The sequence below is a fragment of the Amblyraja radiata genome, chromosome 5 (assembly GCF_010909765.2).
Source record: "Amblyraja radiata isolate CabotCenter1 chromosome 5, sAmbRad1.1.pri, whole genome shotgun sequence".
Classification (NCBI taxonomy): Eukaryota; Metazoa; Chordata; class Chondrichthyes; order Rajiformes; family Rajidae; genus Amblyraja; species Amblyraja radiata.
Genome location: NC_045960.1, coordinates 90,797,437 through 90,816,752, shown reverse-complemented (window position 1 = coordinate 90,816,752; position 19,316 = coordinate 90,797,437). Strand labels below are relative to the sequence as shown.

At 44.3% G+C, this 19,316-nt stretch overlaps 1 protein-coding gene across 5 annotated transcripts in view; it reads left to right on the top strand.

Annotated features, from left to right (window-relative positions):
• fbxo16 (F-box protein 16) overlaps positions 1-19,316 on the top strand; it is a 46,627-nt gene that overhangs the window by 18,262 nt on the left and 9,049 nt on the right. For 2 of the 5 annotated variants that reach the window (XM_033021727.1, XM_033021726.1), the window contains exons 7-10: positions 1,339-1,538; positions 5,742-5,844; positions 9,538-9,763; positions 13,637-13,738. In XM_033021727.1, the coding sequence (XP_032877618.1) occupies positions 1,339-1,538; positions 5,742-5,844; positions 9,538-9,763; positions 13,637-13,704 (597 nt within the window). In that variant the 3' untranslated portion in view covers positions 13,705-13,738. Of the gene's footprint in view, positions 1-1,338; positions 1,539-5,741; positions 5,845-9,537; positions 9,764-13,636; positions 14,073-19,316 lie in introns of those variants that run through there. The other 3 variants (XM_033021724.1, XM_033021725.1, XM_033021728.1) reach the window with 2 other exon arrangements.

Below are 19,316 nucleotides of genomic sequence, written 5' to 3'. Positions count from 1 at the left end.
CTGTGAGGAGGGGAGAGAGTAGTTTGTGAGTGAGGCTGGACAGGCCGCCGCCAGGTGGGGCAGGAAGAGGCGTCGCCATCCCGGCCGTGGCATTGACTGACAGGAGAAGAGACCAATCTGCGTGTGCTGACTGAAGGAATCTGCGCACGTGCGGTTTTTAAGATTTTTAAACCTGGATAACTTTTACAATATACCACCGATCGGACCGAAACTTGTTGCTCTCACAGCACAGGAGAATGGTGAGTAGCCTGGCAAAAAACGTAGCGCTGTCGCGTATCGTTTTTGTGCAAATAGAAAAACCCCGCAAACCGGAAGAGCACAAGATCAGAGTTTTAGTTATGTATAGATATTAATTGTTGCTAAAACTAAGGCTTAGTGCAGCACCGTGTCGCACCTTAGAGTTGCTGCCTTACAGTGCCAGAGACCTGGGTTCGATCCTAACAATGGGTGCTATCTGTAGGGAGTTTGTATATTCTCCTGTGACCTCGTGGATTTTCTCTGGGTGCGCCAGTTTCTTCCCACATTCCAAAGACATGCAGGTTGTAGATTAATTGGTTTCACTAAATTGTCTGTTGTGTGTAGGATAGAACATAGTGTATGGGTGATTGCTGGTCGGTGCGGACTCAGTGGGTCAAAGGGCCTGTTTCCACCCTGTATCTCTAAACTAAGGAACTTATTTGAGAACAGACTGTATTGTGTGATGTTTGAAATATTTATCTATTGAATTATGCCTGCTTCAACATAATGTAAGAAATTGAATGAGTAATTTTGCTCCAAGCTTTCTGGCCTGTCACACATATTTCCTCACATTCTGCTCTGACAGATAAATGTGAAGGGTTCATGGAATGATTAGCAGCCTAACATTATGGTGAACAATCTTCCTGTGGCTGAAACCATAATTATATCACCTAGCAGTGGGGTGGGGAGAGGGGATTAGCTTGGTGGTCAGTCCTACTTAATCTAACTGTCTGGAGTGGGGAATTAAATTTTGTAAATGTTTGCCTGAAAAAAAGAGGTGGTAGCAGATTTGAAGAGAATTATATAACTAATTAAAAAAGGAAAAAATCAGGGCCACAGGGAATAGATAGAGATGGGGTTGTAATTGAATTTAGCAAATCAAGAGAGTCAAGATTAGGCAGAGTGCATTCCTTTTGTTTTATGTAATTCCATGATACTGTTTTAAACCACTTACTTGAGAAGACAACATATGTCAACAATGCATATGTTCATGATATGAAAGGTTAGAGGCAGATTGTGGATCAGTATTTTTTTAATCAATCCTCTGAAAGGCTTGTGGGACCCACTCTACAATCCTTATTAAATTCTTCCTGTTCCCAGACTCCACCCAAAGAAGAGTTTATTGTGGCGCAAGTCCATCCATTATCAAAGGATCCAGCAGACCAAAAGCTGTCTACAACGCGGTCCCCCACTGGGAAAGTTCGGCCTGAGCTCCCACCCTGGCGTGGGTCAGACAGACATCCGACAGATACCATACGTTTCAACTATCTGGACAACAGCAGCCCCATTGAGTTAACTGGGTAAGTGTTAGGAAACGTACTAGAGAGCAGGTGTCTCAGGTTCTCAACATTGTAGTGCTCTCTGGCTTTGTCTTGGCTCTCTGGACAAAGTTGATTTTTCTCCAGAGATTGAAAATATAGGAAATTCCTTAATGTGGTAACTCCATACCGCCACAGAATTCTAATGATTGGCATTGTGACTATGAATTAGCCACTGGAAATTGAAGCTGGTGAAGTTGATGTAAAAGATCTTTATTTAGCTTACTCAGGTCTTCAGGTGAATTTATTTCTTCTTTTGTCTCCTTTCCCTTTTCTGACACTCAGCAGCACAATGAAGTTTTATACTTCTCAAACACAACGATAATAGTAAGCGATTAAGCAGGGCTGCCAACTCTCACGCTTTGAGCGTGAGACTCACGCCCTCAAGCAAACTCTCACGCCCTCACGCTCATCAGAAATTTCTCACGCTCAGTGGTGAGAAATTTTGTGATCAACGAAAATTTCAAAACTCGGATAAACTGCATGGTGTTGTAGAGCAGGGGCTGCGGGAGGGATGGGAGCAGAACCAGTGGCCGGAACAGATGCGGGGAGCCGAGACTTGCGAGTGTTTGCCGGGGCCGGCGTGTCGCTCGCTGCAGCTCTGGCCATGGAGCACTCCGGACAGTGCATGTCCCGGTCCGTCGGAGGCGTCGGAAGCGTTGCGCCACTGCCGCGAGAGTCTCTGTGCCGAAGGGACAGACTCTCAAAGGGAGGTGGAGAGAGGGGAAGGAGACAGGGAGACAGTGGGGAGAGAGAGAGGGGGGGGTGAGAGGAGAGAGAGGGGAGAGACAGGGGGGGAGTGAATGGAGAGAGAGAAGAGGGAGGGGGGGAGAGAGGTAGGGGAGAGAGAGGGGGGAGAGTGAGGTGGGAGAGGGGGGGAGTGAGAGGGTAGAAAGAGGGAAGAGAGAGGGGGTGGAGAGGGTAGGAGAGAATGGGAGAGAGAAGGGGAAGAGAGAGGTGGTAAAAGAGAGAGGGGGAAGAGGGGGAAAGAGAGAAACGGGGGAAAGAGAGAGATATGGGGGCAAAGAGATAGAGACAGAGGAGAAAGAGAGGGGAGAGAGGGCAAGGGGAAGAGTGAGGTAGGAGGGAGAAATGGGGAAGAGAGGAGGAGAGAGGGAAGAGAGAGAGGTGAGAGGAGAGACAGAGAGAGGGGAAAGAGAGGGGAGAGTGTGTGGAGAGGGAGAGAGAGGGGGAGATAGAGAGGGAGGGAGAAAGTGGTTGGGGGGAAACGAGGGGGAGAGAGAGGAGAGAGAGGGGGAGAGAGAGAAGAAAGAGAGAGGGAGAGAGAGAGGGGGAGAGAGAGTTAGGGGAAAGAGAGGGGAGAGAGAGTTAGGGGAAAGAGAGGGGAGAGAGAGGGAGGAGAGGGGACAAGAGAGAGGGGGAAGAGTAAGGTGTGAGGGAGAGAGGGGGGAAAGAGAGGGGGGAGAGATTGAGAGGGGGAGAGGAGAGATGAGGGGGTGAGAGGAGAGACAGAGAGGGAGAGGAGAGAGAAAGAGAGGGGAGGGAGAGAGAGAGAGAGAGAGGGGGGTTGAGAGGAGAGAGAGCAGAAGAGAGGGGGGAGAGAGAGAGAGTCTCTGTTTCGAATTCGCTCTGTTGACCGGCATGGACCAGGCTGCGGCTCGGTGCATCCTGGAGGACAACCAGTGGCTGCTGGAAGTAAGTACCAAGCACTGGGTAGAAACGGTGGAAGGTAGTGGACTTCAAATTGGAGTGGTTGGAGAAAGCATCCTGCTTGCCTGCTTGATTTTCACTTACTGTAACTGCAGGAAAAATGTTCCCGATGTTGGGGGCGTTCAGAACCATGGGTCACAGTTTAAGAATAAAGGGGGGAGGCCAGTTAGGACTGAGATGAGGACAAACTTTCTTCACGTAGAGAGTTGTGAATCTGTGGAATTCTCTGCCACAGAAGGCAGTGCAGGCCAATTCACTGGAAGTTTTCAAGAGAGAGTTACATTTAGTTCTTGGGGCTAACGACATCAAGGGATATGGGGAAAAAACAGGAATGGTACTGATTTTAGATGAATAGCCATGATCATATTGAATGGCAGTGCTGGCTCGAAGGGCCGAATGGCCTATTCCTGCTCCTATTTTCTATGTTTCTATGCTTGAGTATATGGCAATAAAACTCAATCACTTGATTTTGAAGCATTCATGCATGGTGGAGGTATAATGTAGTCATAGAGTGATACAGTGTGAAAACAGGCCCTTCGGCGCAACTTGCCCACACCCGCCAACATGTCCCAGCTACGCTACCTGCTTTTGGTCCATACCTCCAAACCTGTCCTATCCATGTATCAGTCTAACTTTTTCTTAACTGTTGGGATGGTCCCTGCCTCAACTACCTCCTCTGGCAGCTTGTTCCATACACCCATCACCCTTTGTGTGGATAAAGTTACCCCTTAAAAAGCTACCTCTTAAAAATACTTCATACAAAAATCATTGAAATCATACTTCTACAGTGCACTAAAACATGATTTTAATACATCAAATTTCAAAAAGTTCTTACCCTTCTTCCACACCCTCTCCCCACTTGGTTGCTCCACTCCCTCACCGGATACCCCCAAGGCCAGTGATCAGTGATCACACAGCCTCCCCCCTTTCAAAAACGCTCCAATCCAATTTAAAGCATATATATTGCTTTCAAGTGTAAGTTATAAGACTCGCTACAGTATGCACCATATTGCACAATTTCAAGCTGAAAAATGCAAATGTTCCGTACCAAATGTTCCGTACCCTCCGGAGAAGCTGAGTCGGGAAGCTCCAATGAAAGAGGCTCGACCAGCCCCGACGCGTGGTCTTATCGCTGGCGCGGGGGAGCTGACAACCCCCGACGCGGAGGGCCTGACCGCCGGCTACGGGAGTCAAGATCATCCCGTCAACGGAAGGCTCGAGGCCCCCGACCACGGGAGAGCTAAGGGAAGAGATTTGAACTTTTTTTTGCCTTCCATCAAAGTGAGGAATGTGGAGGAGTCACTGTGGTGGATGTTTATATAAAAATGTATTTTGTGTGTTCTGTTGCTTTTTATTTATATGACTGACTTGGCAAATGATATTTCTTGGCTAATTAAGTATTAATTGTGATTGTGATTTTTTGATTATGTTTCTCTGTGGATTGTCACCTTGTCATGGTGGAGAAGCTTGTGTGACTACCTTCATTTACAAAATATTGCAGTGTTCCAAACATTATGGTGCCTTGAAATGAGGGGACAATGTATAAACACTGCTGTAATTTCTACATGGTGAAACCAAAATGTGTAAAAATACCTTTTATTAAAATCTGACAATGTGCACTTTAACCACATGTGATTTTTTTTTTCTCTATTACAAATCTCAAATTGTGGAGTACAGAGGCAAATAAATAAATGATGGGTCTTTGTCCGAAACATTATGGAGGGCACGGTATGTCTTCCAACAAAGTTAATGCAGGAGATGGCCACTTAATGTTTTCCTTGATCTCATCATGGAGGTTTCAATGAGAGAAAATTAACATGAATATTTATTTGTTGCTATCCCTACATAATTACAAAAGTACAGAATCGGGATATTGCACCTACAGTGGGTGGTTTTGATGGCCTTGAAGAATCATTGGATGGTACATTGTTTATTAATCATTGCTCAAGTGTCAAGCATTGCTTGGATTGTTAGTTTCCAAAGCAAACCTCTAAAGTCATCTCCCACGGTGAAATTGGCTATCTGTGTTCTTAAGTAACAATGATGTGTGGGGAGATTATAAGAAACTAATTTCTTTTGAAAACGAGTTCTCGCTTGAATTAACTAATGGGATCTTGGTGTTATGTACAGGTGTCTCTTTGTCATGTGTTTGTAATCTGGAGATGACCAATAATTACCAACATTGTGCCTAAAAAGATACTTATTGCACCTTATTATGTTTATTGAGTCAACTGTCAAAAGCCTGAATAGATTTTTAATTGGACAGAGTAAACTATTCATTATTATGAGCAGTATGTAATTTTAAGGCACGGTATATGTTAATTGGAATTGTGTTCATTCCTTTAACCCATTACACAAGGATATATTTGCAATGCTTAACTTCCCGATGCACTTTCTTGCAGGTAACATGTCAGGGTCTTTTTAACAAGTCTGATGCCTTTCAGAACTTCGTCATTCTGTATATCCTGCCTTAAATTAATAACATTATCATTTTTGGATGGTCTATTTATCCAGGAAAAAGAAGGGCAATCAAACCACCCCTGATCTTATTCGACAGAGTCTCGACAGAAAGAAGCATCCATCGGCAAACTATAAAATGCGTAAAGTAAAATCACTGGTAGGCTCACTGATACTTCCTTTCTTGGCCCTCTTAAAGGATCTTGGAAATAGTGAAATAAGTTTTTAGAAAGAAGCAAAATACCATTGAAAGCATAGCAATGATCTGGGGGGGGGGGGAGGGGGGGGGGGGGAGGGGGGGGGGGGAGAGTCCAGAACCAGGGGGGGGGGGGAGGGGGGGGGAGAGTCCAGAACCAGGGGTCACAGTTTAAGTATAAGGGGTAGGCCATTTAAGACTGAGTTGTGGGAAAACTTTTTCACCCAGGGAGTTGTGAATCTGTGGAATTCTCTGCCACAGAAGGCAGTGGAGGCCAATTCACTGGACGTGTTCAAGAGAAAGTTACATAAGGCTCTTAGGGCTAACGGAATCAAGGGATATGGGGAGAAAGCAGGAACGGGATTCTGATTTTGGATTCATAATCATATTGAATGACGGTGCTGGCTGGAAGGGCTGAATGGCTTATTCCTGCACCTATTTTCTATGTTTCTATCTATTTGATCATATGCACATAAGCTGCTTGATGACTTTGATAATGTCCAAGTTCACCACTGAGGTGTTTGAGGTATGAAATAGATATCAACACATGATGATATCTATTTTGCCTTCCCATTCCCATGGCATTTCTAAACATGATCAGCATTTCACATTTTACATTTTGAGATCTTATTTGCAAACCTCGTACCTTTTAATCTTAATTGTCAATTGATCACGGGACATACCTTGTGGTTTGCAAGCGGTGTGGAAGTAGTTGCTAGAGGTGCACTGATCATCCTAGATCTTTCCTCAACTAGCGCCCTCATGATTCCCACCCTAAAGCCTTGCTTTGTCAAGTATTCTGCTTCAAGCTGAGCCAAGACCCTTTATAATTTAGAATGTGGAAACAAGGAATTGAAGATATTGATTTACAAATAAAAAGTGTCTAAGTGCAGTTGTAACTCAGCGAGTTAAGTAGTATCCCTGAAGAACATGGATAGGTGACGTCTTGGGTCAAACCCCTTCTTTAGACCATAGTTTGCCTGTAAGCAATCCTTAAGGGAAGAATAAATTAATTGCTGCTTCATTCTAAAGCAGCCTCAAATTCTATTTGCTAACATGCAACTGAAATGGCAGCACTGCCCCTTTCCGTTAGTTTATTGATTTCCAGGCTTTGTTAATGCGACTGATAATGTCTGAACAAAGAAAGGAACTTGGAATCACTAGTACAGCACAGAGAGATCATCTGACCCTGACCCCATCCTTCTATATAGGGCTGCATCTCTATAATCATATGTTCAGCTGTTTTTTTTAATTTATGCCAATGTTTGCTCCCATGACTTCAACTGAAAGATCATTCAAGGATACAGTGGCGGACTGGGTCTAAAAATATTGGTTGCCAGGAGACAAAGGGGACCCACCCACAACTACAATGCTATCATTTAACAGGGGCCCACTTGCCATCACTTGCTATCACTTCATCAGGGGCCCACTTGCCATCGGGCAAGCTGACACCCTGGCCAGTCCGCCATTGCAAGTATAAATAGTTAGTGCAGAATTTGCCGTTTATGCATGTCCCAATCCTGGAATCACAATTTTACTTGTTTCATCTCCTTTAAAATAGCAGGAGTTCAAATTCTCTCAGCCTTTCCTCTTTACTCGTTTTTCCTGATAGTGTGTATGTTTCTGATGGATGAAGTATTAGATCTTGAATAGTTTTTACATGTTTTTCAGTTTCCAAGGGGGAGAAGAAAGCTGGAAAAGGCGAGAGGCAGGACAAAGTGTGGCAGGCAATAGGTTGCCATAGGCAAGGGATGTTTTTGATAAGCAGATATCGGGACAGGTTTGAAGAGTAGCAGAATGTCAAGCCAGAGGGAGGAATGTAGCAGGGGTGGGGTGGGGTGTGGTGCGGTGCGGTGCGGTGCAAGAGGGAAATAGGTGGGAGTCCAGGTTGGGCACGGGGGAGGTTGGAAGGGAGGAGGGGACATTTTTTTGGGGGGGGGGGGGGGGTGTGGTTGTTAGGGGTTACCTAAAATTGAATGATTCAGTTCATACTGTTGGGTTGTAAGCTACCCATACGGAATATGAGGTGCTGTTCCTCCAGATTGCATGTGGCCTCACTCTGGCAATGGAGGAGACCCAGGACAGTAAAGCCAATGGAAATGGGAAGGGAAGTTAAAATGGTTAGCAACTGGGAGATCCAGTCGGTCTTAGCCGACCGGGCGCAAGTGTCGCTTGGTTTTACTCTGCTCTATCTTGAACTCATCGGAATTGATGCTACTGTGCCATCTACTGATCATTCTTGTTTACTGCAACTCAGTATTGCAGGTGAATGCAGCTTGGTTTTATTTTATTAATTATAATACAACTCACTACAGTTAAACTTTAATATACCAGTAGGTACATTGAAACATTAGATCAGCAGTAAAAAGAAAATTGGGAAGAATATTTTTGACAAAGGATAGTAAATTATCTGAGTAATTTATAGTCCCCCCCCCCCCCCCTCAGGCTTTTCCATTCCCTTTGAATCTCGCCATTGCAGAATAGATAATTTCATAATCTTTCTGCAAAGAAAAACAATTAAAATGGCGAGAGTAGTCTGTGCTATTGATATGTTGATATGACAAGAACAAGCAATTAGACTTCAATTATGCCTTTCACAACCAGGCAGCACAGTGATGGAGCTGGTAGTGCCCGAGTTTGTTCCTGACCTCGGGCGCTGTCTGTTTGGAGTTTTCACGGTTTCCCTGTGGCTGCATGGGGTTCTTCCGGGTCTCCGGTTTCCTCCCACATCCCAAAGACATGCGAGTTTGTAGATTAATTGGCCTTTATAAAATTGCTCCAAATGTGTAGGCAGTGGAATAACATAGAGCTAATGTTAATGGACAATGGAAGGTCACCTAGACTCGATGAGGACATGGGCCTATGTCCATGCTGTATCTCTAAACATGGACATACCAAAAGCATTTGTAAGACGGTGAATAATCTCGAACTGTATTTGCTCTTGCAAAGTTGGGGAAGTCCAGGACAAGGGGTCACAGTTTAAGGATAAGGGGGAAATCCTTTAGGACCAAGATGAGAAAAACATTTTTCACACAGAGAGTGGTGAATCTCTGGAACTCTCTGCCACAGAAGGTAGTTGAGGCCAGTTCATTGGCTATATTTAAGAGGGAGTTAGATGTGGCCCTTGTGGCTAAAGGGATCGGGGGTATGGAGAGAAGGTAGGTACAGGATACTGAGTTGGATAATCAGCCATGATCATATTGAATGGCGGTGCAGGCTCAAAGGGCCGAATGGCCTATTCCTGCATCTATTTTCTATGTTTCTATGTAGGAAATGTGACGGCTGGTAGTTGCACAACAATTTCCCACAGCAACAATGAACCAATGATCAAAGAGTCTATTTTAACAATGTTGATAGTTAATATTGGTGGGGTTATTGGGGACACTCACCTGCTCATCCAAAACATGAAAACTATTACCATGGGATCTTTTACCTCTGACTTGGTGCACTTAACCTACAGCTCCATCACTTTTTCATATCAACTAGATATTGTATCACCTTCCAAGCAACCATATCAAGTCCTTAGTGAATCTACCTTGTCCCTACACTCTAGACCTGCTTTATCTCCATGGATCCTCCCTAATGTTAGTCTCATTTGTTGCATTTGTCCAACTATAAAACTCTTATGATTGTTTCTTGTACTTACATTGTGCTCAGATGTGCATGTCCCTTGACTTTAACTTCAATCAAAAACGGCAACTTCGTCCAGTCTGGGCAAGTCGTAGTGCAGTGGGAGGTTTTGTTTCCAAGGAAGAAGTCAATGCATTAACCCAAAGTTCCGAGTGGAATGCTGGTATTCGACCAGCACCAGTTCGACCAGCTGTTCCATTCATGAGTGAAAAAGGACATAAAGCTTCTTTACGGACCCAGAGGAGCACCCCCTGTGAGTATCAATGGCAACCATTGTGTTAATTCCTTTAGTCCTTTCTGGACAACACTGACAATATTTATGTGATCCATAAACAATTTGTTGATAAAAGGAAGATCTTGCATTTCTCCAGCGTTAAAATGTGTCAGAGTGCTGTACAACTAATGAAGTACTAGACTAAGTGGGACCCGTTGGGTCCCATGTTCACACGGGAGGGCTGGTCTCCCTATGCAATATTCCACCTCTCCACCAATTCCAATATTGGTGGCCAGTGGGGAGGGGGGGGGCTTTCTGGAGCGCTAGTATGGTTGTTGTGGGACGAAGGGATTGGTTTCCAGAGGGCTACTATGGACATTGTGGGCCGAATGGATTCTTGGGCTGGCAGCTCAGTCATTCAGGCCTGGCGGGCTGGCAGCTCAGTTACTCAGGCCTGGTGAACTGGCAGCTCAGTCACTCAGGCCTAGTGGGCTGGCAGCTCAGAAACTGCCAGAAATTCTGCCTAAAACAGTTGAGAGACTCTGTGAGAGAGATCAGGGGGAGAGGGGGAGAAAAGTCTATCCTGGCCTGGATCTCACAAGGAGCCAATGAAAGAGGGAGAAAAACACTGGGGTGAAGTTTAATACTTGCAGGGGGAATACTTACTGATGGGCCAAAGGCATTCCTGGGCTAGTACAGGCCTGATGGACTGAAGGGGCTCTTTAAATTTTTTTTTTTTTTAATCTCAGTGAAAGGCACTTTTTACGGATTTTTCCTGGCCTGTCACGGGCCTTTTGAGCCAAAATACTCCTCTTGGGCTAATGCGGGCATTTTTTGCAAAAGGGACTGGTTTCTTGTGGGCCGAAATTAGTGGTTTCAGGCAGGCCAAACAGCTCATTGCATTTTCATTTCATTTCCATTTCCACTGCAGTTTCAAGCACAGGGCAGGCCGAACAGCTCACTGCATTTTCATTTCGCTTCCTTGCCATTGCAGTTTCAAGCTCAGGGCAGGCCAAACAGCTCACTGCATTTTCATTTTGCATCCATTGCCATTGAATTTCAAGCACAGGGCAGGCCGAACAGCTCACTGCATTTTCATTTTGCTTCCATTGCCATCGCAGTTCCAAGCACTGAGCAGGCCAAACAGCTCACTGTAATTTCATTTCGCTTCCATTGCCATTGCAGTTTCAAGCACAGGGCAGGCCGAACAGCTCACAGCATTTTCATTTTGCTTCCATTGCCATTGCAGTTTCAAGCACAGGGTAGGCCAACGCGAAACAGCTGATTGCATTTTCATTTCACTTCCATTGCCATTGCAGTTTCAAGCACAGGGCAGGCCAAGCCAAACAGCTGATTGCATTTTCATTTTACTTCCATTGCCATTGCAGTTTCAAGCACAGGGCAGGCCAAGCCAAACAGCTGATTGCATTTTCATTTCCATTGCCATTGCCATTGCAGTTTCAAGCACAGAGCAGGCCAAGCCAAACAGCTGATTACATTTTCATTTCATTTCCATTGCCATTGCAGTTTCAAGCACAGGGCAGGCCAAGCCAAACAGCTGATTGCATTTTCATTTCATTTCTAATGCCATTGCCATTGCCGTTTCAAGCATGGGGCAGGCCAAGGCAAAAAGCTGATTGCATTTTCATTTTATTTCCATTGCCATTGCAGTTTCAAGCACAGAGCAGGCCAAGCCAAACAGCTGATTGCATTTTCATTTCATTTCCATTGCAGTTTCAAGCACAGGGCAGGCCAAGCCAAACAGCTGATTGCATTTTCATTTCATTTCCATTGCAATTTCAAACACAGGGCAGGCCAAACCAAACTGCTGATTGCATTTTCATTTCCATTGCCATTGCCATTGCAGTTTCAAGCACAGGGCTGGCCAAGCCAAACAGGGAGTTAGATGTGGCCCTTGTGGCTAAAGGGATCAGGGGGTATGGAGATAAGGCAGGTACGAGATACTAGGTTGGATGATCAGCCATGATCATATTGAATGGCGGTGCAGGCTCAAAGGGCCAAATGGCCTACTCCTGCACCTATGTTCTATGTTTCTAAATATGCTCACAACATAAAAATGCTAGAAAATTAGTTTTTTTGTAATATTGGCTGTGGAATAAATATTGCTCATTAAATGATGAATCCCCACTCCTTCCCCCCAGTAAACATTAGCCAAGAACTGGCAGAACTCGTGAACTATTCTTCAAGGTTAGGTCAAGTGGTCTTTTATAACTACCTGGGATGGCTAATTTAGAAACAATGTAATCATCATTCAAAAGGTGGGATCTCTGATCATGCACTGAGCCTTCAATGCTGCACTGGAAGTAAATTATGTGCTTAAATCACTCAATTGAGGTTTAAACCTTGACCTTCTTGTGCTTGGAATATTTCCTCTATATTTTCAGCCATGCATATTCCCTCAGTTTCTTGCAATAACAAAATTGCTGCTGGTTTTGCACTGAATTTAATTGAATTGAATTGAATTGAATTCCTTTATTGTCATTCAGACCTTACGGTCTGAACGTAATTTCGTGCCTGCAGTCATACATACAATCATACAATAATAAACAACACTAAACACAAATTAACATCCACCACAGTGTATCCTCCAAGCACCTCCTCACTGTGGTGGAGGCAAAAATCTTAGGGCTGCAGTTTCTTCCCTCCTCTTCTCCCTCTGCGCTGAGGCGATTCCCCACCGGGCGATGGCACAAACAGTCCCGCGGCTCACCGAACCCCGCAAACGGGCCGGCTCAAACACCGCGGCCCGGGGTGGTCGAAGCTGCCGCCCTCCAGTCCAGCGGACGCAGCCGCTGGCCCGCGGCTGAACCCCGGACTCAGGTCATAGCCGCCAGAACGGCGTCCCAGCCACCGGAGCACCGTTCCAGCCCCGAGCCGGATCGCCCTCACGTGAGTGCCGTTCTTCCCTCGAGCTGGGCCGCTCCGACAGGAGCGCCGTTCCTCCCTCAAGCTGGGCCGCTCCGACGGGAGCGCCATTCCACCTCAGGCTGGGCCGCTCCGACAGGAGCGCCACAGCCCCTCACGGGAGAGTCTCAGCCCCTCGCCAGGCCGCCCTCACGGGAGCTTCACAGCCCCTCACGGGAGCGCCGTTCCAGCCCCGAGTCGGGCCACCCTCACGGGAGCGAGCCCAGGGTAAGTCCTGACTGGCTGCCTCCGGAGTCTCGAGGTCGCCAGCTCCGCCATTAGGCCTCAGCGCAGATGGAGGCAGATAAGGGGGATACGACAAAAAAGTCGCATTCCCCCGAAGGGAGAGACAGCAAGCCCCGTTTCAACCCCCCACCCCCCCATTCGCTATCCTATTGATATCAATGTATTTTATATCAGTGTATTTTATTTGAAGCCTTGGTACTTTGTCTGGTTCTTCATGTGCATAAGGCAGAAAAAATAGCTTACTGCTTTATAGTCAGCAGTATTTATAATAAACATAATTTGGCGAGTTAGATGTTGCAGAATAGTTAATTTGATTCATGATACAGCAGTGCCATGCACAGGATTAATCATGGTTTAGTTATGGCTGGCAGATTATTATCGATGTTGCCTTAAAGCTAAGCAGAATTCATGAATTTATCCATAAACCTGCACAAAGAAGCTCTTATGCACATGACGCATCTATAACTTTCGCCTTTTCACATTCTAGGCCATAAGGCAAAGGGGGGGGGGCATAGCTAGGATTGCAAGGAGCGCCACAAGCCACATGAATTTTTATTACATTTAGGCAAATATGTCCACTAACTTTAGAAGATCAATGCTCATTCAGTAGTAGTGTTATTCTCAAGAGACAGTGAAGGCTCCTGAAAGCATTTAAGATTTTGAAGAGGGGCAAAATAGCACACTCCAGGAAGAAAATGTCTAAATCTCTGTTGTGTTCTCTGCACCTTCCTCCTTTCTCAGCCTGCCCACTCTTTGAGAGTCAGCCATGGCAAGTTCCAGAAACAGGGAGAAGCGGTGATGAAGAATGAAAGGATTAAACCACGTGGAACAGATACTGAGCTGGTTAGCAAAAATGACAAGAGTTGGTGGATTTGGATTGTACTGAAGGAATCACTGGATGGATATGTGGATTATACACAATAAATTGTAATGCGCTGAATGTTAGGGTTAAATAATTAATTTCCTATTTTGTTGTGAGGGAAGAAATAAATGAAAATGTGAATTGATGACATTTTTAAACTGTAAAAATCATTGAAGTATTATGCTAGAAACACTCCAAGCAGTTTGAAGCATTACATAGAAACATAGAAAATAGGTGCAGGAGTAGGTCATTCGGCCCTTCGAGCCTTCACCGCCATTCAATATGATCATGGCTGATCATCCAACTCAGTATCCCGTACCTGCCTTTTCTCCATACCCCCTGATCCCTTTAGCCACAAGGGCCACATCTAACTCCCTCTTAAATATAGCCAATGAATTGGTCTCAACTACCTTCCGTGGCAGAGAATTCCAGAGATTCAACTGTGTGAAAAATGTTTTTCTCATCTCGGTCCTAAAAGATATCCCCCTTATCCTTAAACTGTGACCCCTTGTTCTGGACTTCCCCAACATCGGGAACAATCTTCCTGCATCTAGCCTGTCCAACCCCTTAAGAATTTTGTAAGTTTCTATAAGATCCCCCCTCAATCTAAATTCTAGCGAGTACAAGCCGAGTCTATCCAGTCTTTCTTCATATGAAAGTCCTGACATCCCAGGGAAGTCATACAAAATTATGTGCTTTGCACAATCCACACAATGTTGCTTCTGATGTGGTAGAACACACTACAAAGGAAGAGAAAATTTAACCCAGGAAAGGTAAATGTAGCTCAGAAAAGCCAGTTATGTACAATATTGCCTGAGTTCGATATCTGTGTAGAGAAATTCCAAGGAGAAAAAGTTCACATAACTTTATTTTTTCTAAATAATTTAAGTTCACCTTTCCTTTCTCCACCAATTCTGATTATGTTCTGATGCACCATCCAGAGAGTAGTAGAATTATTTTCAAAAATCTGTGATGATTATTCCATGATTTGCAGAGAAGTGACATTATGTACAGGTAATGATTGCTGTCAGTCTATTAGACTTACTAATATACTTTCTCAAATAAATGACCTAACACAACTATTGAAAGATCTATTGATTAGAACAGCAAAAACATTAAAGAATTAGAAAACCATGCATGCTTCATATTTAAGCCTGTAGATTCACAGAACATGCTGGCCTTGTTTGAAAAATGTTCTTTGGATTTATCTGTTTTTAACTGAACTGCTTCCATTCAACTTTGGAAGTAAAATTTGGATGAACACGACTCAGGCATGTGCTCAAACCTACCTTGAGCTCTCTGGGTGTCCATCCTGTGATAGGGCTGTGGCATTGTTATGTGCTTCTGAAAGAAATTGGTCCAGTGATATTTCTTGTTGTATTTTAAATAGGCTCCACAATGATTGCTTCTTGAAGTTGTCTTTAACACTTATTACCACTGACCTCTTGGCTGTTCCTTTTGAAGCTGAATGAAAGGATAAGAGTAGATTGTAGTTACAGTAGATGAAAAACGGGTTTCATTGGCAGAAACTAGCTCTCCATGTTATACAAATGAAGACCTTAATTATTCAATAGTATATTTACTAATGGTACATGTATGATTATGTGTGTATTTGTGGAAAAATATGGCAGTTAATGTGTAGATTAACACATTTGTGTAAAATGTACATTAGGTGTTGTATATGTGTATGATTTAGACAATAGGTGCAGGAGTAGGCCATTCGGCCCTTCAAGGCAGCACCGCCATTCAATGTGATCATGGCTGATCATCCCCAATCAGTACCCCGTTCCTGCCTTCTCCCCATTTCCCCTGACCGCTATTTTTAAGAGCCCTATCTAGCTCTCTCTTGGAAGCATCCAGAGAACCTGCCTCCACCGCCCTCTGAGGCAGAGAATTCCACGGACTCACCACTCTCTGTGGGAAAAAAAGTGTTTCCTTGTCTCCGTTCTAAATGCCTTACTCCTTATTCTTAAACTGTGGCCCCTCATTCTGGACTCCCCCAACATCGGGAACATGTTTCCTGCCTCTAGCGTGTCCAAACTCTTAACAATCTTGTATGTTTCAATGAGATCCCCTCTCATCCTAAACTCCAGAGTGTACAAGTCCAGCTGCTCCATTCTCTCAGCATATGACAGTCCCGCCATCCCGGGAATTAACATTGTAAACCTACGCTGCACTCGCTCAATAGCAAGAATGTCTTTCCTCAAATTAGGGGACCAAAACTGCACACAATACTCCAGGTGTGGTCTCACTAGGGCTCTGTACAACTGCAGAAGGACCTCTTTGCTCCTATATTTGATTCCTCTTGTTATAAAGGCCAGCATGCCATTTGCTTTCTTCACTGCCTGCTGTACCTGCATGCTTACTTTCATAGACTGATGTACAAGGACCCCCAGATCCTGTTGTACTTCCCCTTTTCCTAACTTGACGCCATTTAGATAGTAATCTGCCTTCCTGTTTTTGTTACCAATGTGGATAACCTCACATTTATCCGCATTAAACTTCATCTGCCATGCATCTGCCCACTCCCCCAACCTGTCCAAGTCACCCTGCATTCTCATAGCATCCTCCTCACAGTTCACACTGCCACCCAGCTTTGTATCGTCTGCAAATTTGCTAATGTTACTTTGAATCCCTTCATCCAAATCATTGATGTATATTGTAAATAGCTGTGGTCCCAGCACCAAGCCTTGCAGTACCCCACTAGTCACTGCCTGCCATTCTGAAAGGAACCCGCTAATCCCTACTCTTTGTTTCCTGTCTGCCAACCATGTCAGCACTCTACTCCCAATACCATGTGCCCTAATTTTTCTCACTATTCTCCTATGTGGGACCTTATCAAATGCTTTCTGAAAGTCCAGGTACACTACATTCACTGGCTCTCCCTTGTCCATTTTCCTAGTTACATCTTCAAATAATTCCAGAAGATTAGTCAAGCATGATTTCCCCTTCGTAAATCCATGCTGACTCAGACCGATTCTGTTACTGCTATCCAAATGTGCTGCTATTTCATCTTTTATAATTGACTCCAGCATCTTCCCCACCACCGATGTCAGGCTAACTGGTCAATAATTCCCTGTTTTCTCTCTCCCGCCTTTCTTAAAAAGTGGTATAACATTAGCTACCCTCCAATCCACAGGAACTGATCCTGAGTCTATAGAGCATTGGAAAATTATCACTAATGCATCCACGATTTCTAGAGCCACTTCCTTAAGTACCCTGCGATTAAGACCATCAGGCCCTGGGGATTTATCAGCCTTCAGTCCCATCAGTCTATCCAACACCATTTCCTGCCTAATGTAGATTTCCTTCAGTTCACCATCACCCCAGATCCTCTGGCCACTACTATATCAGGAAGATTGTTTGTGTCATCCTTAGTGAAGACAGATCCAAAGTACCTGTTCAACTCATCTGCCATTTCCTTGTTCCCCATAATAAATTCACCTTTTTCGGTCTTCAATGGTCCAACTTTGGTCTTAACTAATGTTTTCCTCTTCACATACCTAAAGAAGCTTTTACTATCCTCCTTTATATTCTTGGCTAGCTTACCTTCGTACCTCATCTTTTCTTCCCGTATTGTCTTTTTGGTTATCTTCTGTTGTTCTTTAAACATTACCCAATCCTCTTGCTTCCCGCTCATCTTTGCTACGTTGTACTTCTTCGCTTTAATTTTTATACTGTCCCTGACGTCCCTTGTCAGCCATGGTCGTCCATTTCTCCCCTTGGAATCTTTCTTCCTCCTAGGAATGAACTGGTCCTGCACCTTCTGTATTATTCCTAGAAATACCTGCCATTTTTGTTCCACTGTCATCCCTTCCAGTCAACTTTGACCAGCTCCTCCCTAATGGCCCCATAGTCCCCTTTATTCAACTGCAACACTGACACCTCCGACTACCCTTCTCCCTTTCCAAATGTAGATTAAACCTGACCACGTTATGGTCACTGCTTCCTAATGGCTCATTAACCTCGAGGTCCTTTATCAAATCCGGTTCATTACATAACACTAAATCCAGAATTGCCTTCTCCCTGGTAGGCTCCAATACAAGCTGTTCTAAGAATCCATCACGAAAGCACTCTACAAAGTCCCTTTCTTGGGGTCCAGTACCAACTTGATTTTCCCAGTCTACCTGTATGTTGAAATCTCCCATAACAACCACAGCATTACTTTTGCTACATGCCAATTTTAACTTCTGATTCAACTTGCGCCCTATGTCCAGGCTACTGTTTGGGGGCCTGTAGATTAGTCCCATTAGGGTATTTTTACCCTTACAATTCCTTGGTTCTATCCATACTGACTCCACATCTCCTGTTTCAATGTCACCCCTTGCAAGGGACTGAATTTCATTCCTCACCAACAGTGCAACCCCACCCCCTCTGCCCACCTGTCTGTCTTTTCGATAGGAGGTATACATACCCTTTAATATTCAGTTCCCAGCCCCGGCCCTCTTGCAGCCATATCTCAGTAATTCCCACATCATACTCGCCAGTTTGTGTGAATATGTATGTACTTGGGAATGAATTTGTGTGTGTGTATGTGAGTTGGATTATATATGAGTGTGGATATATAAATGCTTATATATTTCTAATGGCTGATTTTAAGGACATAAAATTAATACATTTTATAGGCACAGTCTCGGGTCCAAACTGCATCTGCTGTACATACATGTAAATGGTTGTAAATCATGGCATTGCCTTTTGGTTGTGATATTAGCCCAGGCAGACCAAGGGTATCAGAGGTACACAGAGTAGGCAGAGTGATGCCAGACATTATGACATGAAACACTGATTTGCCACCAGTGCTGCTGTTCTGGAGCACGACTCTCAGTTAACTCCCTCTAATAATGTTCCAATTGTTGAAAGGCCCATTCCTCTCCCGTGTGCATTATTCAGAGATTATGAACTTCTTAAAGATTATAGATGGGCAATAAACACTGACCTTGCTAGCAAAGCCTTACTAGAAAAAAACGCAACAGACCAGCTCGATAAATGTCACTTCTCCATCTCCAGAGGATTATGTTCAAAGGTTTACAAGCAGCTTCAAGGAGCAGCATGATAGCAAAGCTCATAAAGCTGCAGCTTCACAGCTCCATAGATCCTGGCTCAATTCGAACCTCTGTTGCTGTCTGTGTGAACTTTGCACATTCTGCCACAATCCTGTCAGATCTGTTGAACAGGGGGTCTGTATGCATCAGATTTGAGTGCATGGAATCTCAAATAAGGACGATGTATGGAAGGGAGTTAAAATTGGAACCGAGGAATATTGGCAGGTGAAGATTTACAGTTTTACTGAGATATAATGTAATTATATGAGTAACATGAACATGGATGCAATTATGAAAGCTAGGAGGAGTTTAGTCAATGGAAATATTAAAACTGATTTGATTTTTAGTTCCTCCAGTCACTATCGCATATGGCATGCAGATCTCTTTAACACTAACCTGTTAAATACTGGTGGTGACACAATCCTACAGACCAGCATGGCGGGAAAAGTTTTTTTTTTTTAAAGTCCTTTAATAATAATAATTTTTTCGCATTTTGCTTCCTTCCCATAATTGTGTA